The sequence below is a fragment of the Cynara cardunculus genome, assembly GCF_001531365.2.
Source record: "Cynara cardunculus var. scolymus isolate 2C chromosome LG 8, CcrdV1, whole genome shotgun sequence".
NCBI lineage: Eukaryota > Viridiplantae > Streptophyta > Magnoliopsida > Asterales > Asteraceae > Cynara > Cynara cardunculus.
The window spans coordinates 18,750,219-18,757,889 of NC_037535.1; the positions used below are offsets into that span (position 1 = coordinate 18,750,219).

Sequence of the window (7,671 nt, forward strand, 5' to 3'; positions counted from 1 at the left end):
TTAATTATTAAATGCGTTACATACACGTCTAATTTCTCCTCTTTTCGGACCGGTCTCAACTCCAATCCGACCCATTTTCACCATGGACTTGACGAAGTCCGCTTCAAATGATGGCCTAACCGTTTGGTTAGAAAACCTGAAATACGAATCCACTATTTGCTTGGTTGTTGGATCATCCAAGAGCTTTGCATCAGTTTGTAGCACTGCAAAGCCATTTCTAATGTTTTGTAGGATATGATCGTCAAAAGTGTTGCCACTGTCATGATCCATCGGCAACCTAACGTTTATATCTACATTCGGAGGGCAAGTTTCTATCAATTCCGGGAGAAAATTAGGGTTTATGCTCGGATCTGGACCTCCACCGGGCATGAAGTTGTAGAGCCGCTCCATGAGGAAGAAGCATGCGGTTGTACCAATAGTATGTGCACCTAAAATTTGTTACCATGAAATAAAAAAATTAAACATATATCTATACTATATTATAAAGCATTTGACAAAAACTCTTAAAAGTCATTCTTTAAGTATGAAGTATTGTGTATTAGTGCATATCACTTAAAATTTAAGATTACAAATACATTATGCGTAAATATAACTTATTAAAACTCCATTTTTGAATTCGTATAACTAACTGCAGATAACTATAATCAAATACATGATAAACATCTCATTTTTTATATAAAAAATCTAAAATATTATTAGGATAATTATTGAGTTCCAAGAGAATCATTATCTTTATAAAATTTTATTGTTAAGCCAAAAATAAATTACTCCACTAAATCGTAAAAACATTATCATTTTTTGCAAAACCACATAAATCTCATTATATCAACAAAGACAAAAAATAAAACGAAACATTAAAAATGAAGATATATCTCGCTGCATTATGCGAGTACCCTTCTAGTTATCATAAAACATAGATATATTTAAGCGTAAACTGATTAATGTCAATTTCGTTAAGGCCAGTTAATCTAGCCTCCTAATAATGCGAATGTAGCTTTCGGCTCTTAAGATCAACATGATAAAAATTCAAGAAAGAGTTTTATCAAACCAATATTTTCAACAATCCACAATATAACAATTAATAGTCGGCTTTGTTTAGCAGGGACGGACCTAAGAATGTTTGGATACGGTAGCACCATATAAAACGGTTGCACTTTCCAAGACAAAACATTTGCACCTTTCACAAACCTAATTTTTTTTACCTTACCATGAAGGAACAATACGGTGGCACATGCCATCCCAACCACCCCTCTGAGTCCGTCCCTGTTGTTTAGAAATTGCAATTTCAAAATTGTGCTTGAAATGCATCAATAAAACGATTTATAATTCTTACACCAAATTGTTGATGAAAAATGCAATTAGTATATAGCCAACTCCTCCATGTTCATACCTCTCAAAATGTCTACCAACTATACAAGACCATTAAATCTGCATGGGATATAGAGATATATGCATATACATACACAATATATAACATATATATGTATATATATATAGAGAGAGAGAGAGAGAGAGATCTAGAGAGAGAGAGAGTGGTACCACTTAGAAGCACAAGATCTTTGACATTGAGACGTTTCTCAAAGAACTTCTGCTTGAGAAGCTGAATTGAATCTCTGGAATCAGGCATTCTGTTAGCCAATGTGAGATTTGAAACAAACCCATCTCTCCTACCAGTTTCCACCTCATAAACTGGCCCAAAACTCTATCAAAACCAAACACAAGAGTATACAGAGGAATCAAATCACCCACACAAACACACACTAAAGGTGTAACACTGTGTGAGATATATAGAGAGAGAGGTACATACAAAAGCAACAGCATCTCTAGCAGCTATGGCAACAATATCAGCACAAGAAACCACACCAGGGCACACAAACTCCAACTCAGCTTTTGCATTCTCTATCACATCAAACCCCTTCACTCCTTGATGCCCAACTGCTAGCTTTTCCGAAATCGCTCCATTATCTATCAGAATCGAACCATCACAACCCTGTTAAAGAGCCATCAGATGAAACCAACCCACAAATTTATAAAGCATCTGGTTTTTAGAGAGAATTGAAGTCAAAGAACCTGAACAAAGCAGTCATGGAAGTGAAGCCTGAGCAAGAAAGCAGGAACTTGTGGGTTGAAACGAGCCGCATCCCTTACAAAATCACCAACAATGGCTTCTGCATCTGGGCATGTGTTTCTGTAGAACCCTACTTTCAGACGGCCTTCTGAAATCCCCATCACTGATATCATCATAGCAAACATTATGATAACTCCTGATAAGTTGATCTCCATTAATATGTATATATTCTTCCTACACTTTATGTTTCTTCACCTTACAAGTGTGTGTGTGTGTGTGTGTGTGTGTTTTTGAAGAAAATAAGTGATGAGATGGATGAAGGTGGTATTGCTATGGTTTATGGGGAGGTTCATATCGACATTTAAGAAGATGAAGAGAGAGTTGCATGTGTCCCAAGTTCTAAAACTATTTAGAGACAAACTTTTACCACCATTTATTATCAAAATCATACGTTTGATTCATGTGAAATTGAAGTGCTTGTTGTTAAAAGGTGACCGGTAACCATTTATATATACACACACACTTATGTTATATCGTAATCGTAACACGTTATGCCTTTCGACCGTGGATGAGATTTGGTTAAAATTATCGTCTAGTAAAGTGGTGCGTTATTTGGTTAAAATTATCGTAATCGTAACACGTTATTTGTTTTTATATGCCTTTCCATAGATTATTGACGGATTTCCTATGGAAAAATGTCCATCGAAATTTTTTTGGTTGGAATAGTTTTCCGACGAACATTTTTTATGGTCATTCGGTCGGAAAAAGCGCATAGTTGTCAGTAATCTATGGAAACCTTTTACAAATATAACAGGAATTCCATGGAAAATCGTTAGACTACCTTTCAAACGGGTTTTTGCGATGGGTTACCGAGGGATTTTATTACTGATTCTCGATGGTGGTATTTTCGACGGGTTTTCTACAGATTTGTAAAATTGATTAATATTTTTACGGAAATCCTTCAAAAACGCATTTGAAACCCATAAAAGTTTAGTGATGGCTTTGGTTTTCTCACTATAACAAAATTGAGTTTATATGACACTTTCAATTTCTAAGCGTCCCAATAGACCACTTTATAAGACTTAATTTATAGGACCAAAATATAAAGCGTCCTATCTAAAAGTGTTGTAATAAGTTTATATGATGCTTTTGGACATCTTAACATGTTTTTTAGGACATTTTTTATACAAATTGTCGCATAACAACTTTATAGGACACTTTTGAGAAAGTGTCCTATAAACCCAAATTTTTTATACGACATTTGTTTTTATATGACAGTTTTTCAAATAGTGTCCTATAAAGTTGCTAATGGGACGCTTTATATTAAAAGTGTCATACAAAACTTATTACGACGTCAAAAAACATCATATAAACTTATTACAACGCCTTTACATAGGATGTTTTATTTTTTTGGTCCTATAAACTAAGTTTTATAAAGAGGACTATTAAGACGCTTAGAAATTGAAAGTGTCCTATAAACCCGATTTTATTGTAGGATCTTTTGTATACTATTGTTGTTACATTCCAAAGATGATGGGTTAAAATGGTAATTTTACATTTGCATCTCACATTAACTAATGCCTTATTTTTGTTCATATTGATGAATTGAATCATACATTTTTTTATCCCTTCTAACTATTTTTAGTATTTTTTTCTATGATATTTTATTCAATTTAAACATCTAAAGAAGACGCAAACGACTTTTTAAGTAACGTCGGTTTAGTAATTCACAATAAATTCGAAAAAAATTGCAAAATTCCAAGATGGGATACAGGCTTTTTTTGGTTGCGTCGTCAGTATGGTCATCTTCATAACACAGATCATCAAGAAACACGTTTTTTAAAAAGTAAAAACACACGTAATGTCTTCATAAAGAACTTCCCTTTGAAAGTCATTGTGGTTTTTGTTTGTTAGCTCATTGTATACAAAAACATGCACAAGTGAATGGTTGATGACGATGGTACGAGACCATCGGGTTATATTTGATAAACCAGTTGTTAGTAAATAAGATAGTCATGTTTGATAAAAGTTTACTAACAATTTAGATGACAATGTAAAATGATCTAAAATTACATGTTGAAAAATTACCTGAACTTGCTATAAAAAACATGATCGGAACTACCGAAATATGAGTGCCTTTTGAATTATTTTGATACTTTTACGTTCGCATAGATTTATAATCTATCGGGAACATAGCAAAATAGTAAATCTTTAGTAAAATTTGATGTTCGTAACAACATCATCGAGAGATCAAGACAACAAGAAAACAACAATTGCATCGATCTAAACTCACAGTCCGCTAGAGCCAATCAACTTGGTGAGTCCAAACGTAATAGCCATCGCCATCCACCCTCCCACCAGAACTCTAACACAAGACTTCACCACAGGAGTCCTCCCAAGAAAAGCTCCAATCCACCCAAAAAGCACCAGTGCCATCGTCACGGCTGCCACCACCACCACCAACCTCACCCCATGGTTCACTATGAAAGAAGCAGCAAGTAAAGGCACGATAGCCCCAAAGACAAATGCAAGGGCCGATGCTGCAGCCGCCTGCGTGGGATTTGGCAGTGCTTCGTTTTCATTTCTTGATCCGTTTATTTTCATCCGAGATACCTCTATATCAAGCTGAGAGTAAACAGACACAAATTCACCTATTGCCATACTGCAAGCGCCTGCAACTAGACCAGCAAAGCCCGTAAGAATCATGGCTTTCACATCATGTTTAACGGCTCCCACACCCATCATCAGAGATGCAACCGAAACTAAACCATCATTGGCTCCTAGAACAGCTGCCCGAAGCCACTGTCCCCTTTGGGAGTAATCAAAATCATCATCAGATTTCTTTTCAGGAATTCGAATAATGGTGTCATTTTGTGCAGCCATTAACCACAGAAGAAACTAAAGAGAATGTTATGTAACAAATGATCTACTGAAGGAGTAGTTACTAGAAGTCAGCTTTGCTTGTAAAAAATAACCCTCTAGAAGGTGTATGTGTGTGTGTGTGTATATATATATATATATAGAGAGAGAGAGAGAGAGAGAGAGAGAGAGAGAGAGATAGCTTAATTCACTGGCATTCTAGTCACACAAATGTGCAAGAATGACTCATCAATATGAGTCTAGATTTCCTTTCTATCTTTTATTGTTTGTATCTGTGAGGGTGTAGATTGGAAAACAGTTGGGTTAAACACCTTAATCAAGGCTTAATGATGATGGTAATCAAGGCTCAATGATGATGGTAATGAAGGCATAATGTAGTCGAACAGCTACTAGAGAGATTAAAACCAGAAATCACCATGATTCAAGGATGACTTCCAAACTTTATGTTCTTGTTCATCATAAAAAGCATACAGCCAGATTCTAAGTCTAGTGATATGATCAAGTATTATAGATTGAAAGCTAAAATGATTCAAGATTATAATCTTAATAGAATCTTTATTGGAGAACATGGTGCTTCTTAGAAAACTAATTCTGTAATTTTGGCTATACTAAACCAGATAAGGAAACAGTAAATCACTAAAAAGGTGGACTGTGTAGGATAGCACTTGCATAAAAAGGAATGATGGATTTGGGGAATCTATACCATGTTTAATTGAAATGGAAGGACTGTGCACTCCACACTAAAGGTGTAAATTTTAACAATTACTATATTATTTGTATATAATCTTCATTTTTGCAAAAGATCATATTTCTAAGCAGAATGATTGTAAGTTTGTAACCCTTATCCAAAATAATCTTCTAATAACTGTATTCTTGGCTTCTGCTCGTATTATCCATAGGGAACCCGTCGATCTCTACTGGATTCATGTTCATTACGCTGTCAGGGAAAGATCTATTGGAAGGCTGCAAGTTGTGTTGCCACTACACCAAAATCGGCTTTATAGAACGCCAAATATGTTTGAATGTCCTAATAGATTGTTTTATAGAACTTGAGTTTATAGAACCAAACATTTGTTTGTCCTATTGATTATGCCACAAATACTAGCATGCTTTGCAAGACCAACAAATTTGGGTTTATAAGACACCAAAAATGTCCGAATGTTCTAATAGACAACTTTATAGGAGTACGCACTCGTATGTTCTAAAAGTGTTGTAATAAATTTAAAGATGACACTTTTGGACATTTTAACAAGCTTTTTAGGACACGTTCGATAAAATGGCTAATAGGACACTTTGTTTCAAAAGTGTCCTAAAAAGCTTAGTAAGACGTCCAAAATTGGTGTATAAACTTAATACAACACTCTTAGATATGACATACAAGTGTTTGGTCCTATAAAATAATCTATTAGGATACCTAAACACTTTTGATGTCCTATAAACTCAATTTTATTGAAGTGAGATGAGCCTACCTTCACATTATGCCACAAATATTCTCATAAGCTATTGTTTATTTAACATAATACTTGTTAGAGCAACCTTATGTTAGAGCAACCTTTTCACCATTAATATGTTATTCGTTTGAATCATCAAATCGTTACATACAACATATAAATTACATATATACAGATACGAAAGGTTTGCAACCCTTCACCCAAAGGATACAACTATCCTTAATTATAACAGTTATGTAACTGTCAACATATAATTAATAACTAACTGTTACACATTTAACGCTCAAACACCATAACTAGCTTAACCTTTAACACACCCCCCAATTCAATCTTTTTGCTACCCCATTTTGCTGAGGGGTATACCTAGTAGTTGGTTGATGATGGATCCCATTTTCATTTAGAAAATTCTAGAAATAAGTAGAATTATATTCTCCATCACCATCTGATCTAATAGTGTTGATCAGATGTCCATTTTGCCTTTCAACATAAGTCTTGAAGATCTTAGAATAATTGAAGACCTCAGATTTTTCTTTTAAAAAGTAAACCCATAATTTTCAGCTATAATCATCTATAAAAGTGAGCATGTACCTATTTCCACCAATGGAGGGATTCTTCATAGGTCCACACACATCTGTATGGACAAGCTCAAGTGGTTTAGTGGCTCTCCAAGCTCCTTCTTGAGGAAATGATTCTCTTGTTTGTTTCCCAAGCATGTAGCCTTCACATGTCTCTTCTACCTTGCTTATATTGGGCAGTCCCTTTACTCGGTTGTATCTATGCATGTAACTTAGATATCCAAAATTTGTATGACCGAATCTGTAGTGCCATAACAAAGAATTCTGCTTTGTGGATAGATTGAAAGAGAATAAAGTGTTTTCCTTATATCTGAAGGGAAACATTTTATTTTGTCATTCTAGTCTTACGAAGTGTGCTTCCATTTGAATCCTTTATTTCACACGTTTCACCTCTGAAATGCAGATCATATCCTTTCTGTAAGAGTTGTCCAAAACTAAACAAGTTGTGTTTTAATTCTGGCACATAGTAAACACTTGGTATCTTCTTTTGTCCAACTTTTGTGTTGACCAGAATCTCTCCAATTCCGTGTACACTTAATCTTTTGTCATCTCCAGTTCTTACTTCTTTCTTTTGCGTTTCATCAATTTGGGCAAAGATATCTTATTTCCAGTCATGTGATTACTGCAACCACTATTGATATACCATGTATCATCAAAGCATACTTTTTGAGTACTAAGTATCATGAACATGGTATCA

At 34.8% G+C, this 7,671-nt stretch overlaps 2 protein-coding genes across 2 annotated transcripts; both read right to left on the reverse strand.

Moving 5' to 3' along the window:
• Window positions 1-2,283, reverse strand: LOC112516263 (peroxidase 43-like). Its single transcript, XM_025123279.1, has 4 exons — window positions 2,071-2,283; window positions 1,808-1,990; window positions 1,540-1,702; window positions 1-428 (listed from the first exon to the last, which is right to left on the reverse strand). The coding sequence occupies exons 1-4, from the start codon at window positions 2,281-2,283 to the stop codon at window positions 1-3; spliced, it is 987 nt and encodes a 328-aa protein (XP_024979047.1).
• A 2,023-nt stretch (window positions 2,284-4,306) lies between these two features.
• Window positions 4,307-4,951, reverse strand: LOC112517261 (vacuolar iron transporter homolog 4-like). The gene has a single exon (XM_025124637.1). The coding sequence runs from the start codon at window positions 4,949-4,951 to the stop codon at window positions 4,358-4,360; it is 594 nt and encodes a 197-aa protein (XP_024980405.1). The 3' UTR covers window positions 4,307-4,357.
• Between the last annotated feature and the right edge of the window lie 2,720 nt (window positions 4,952-7,671).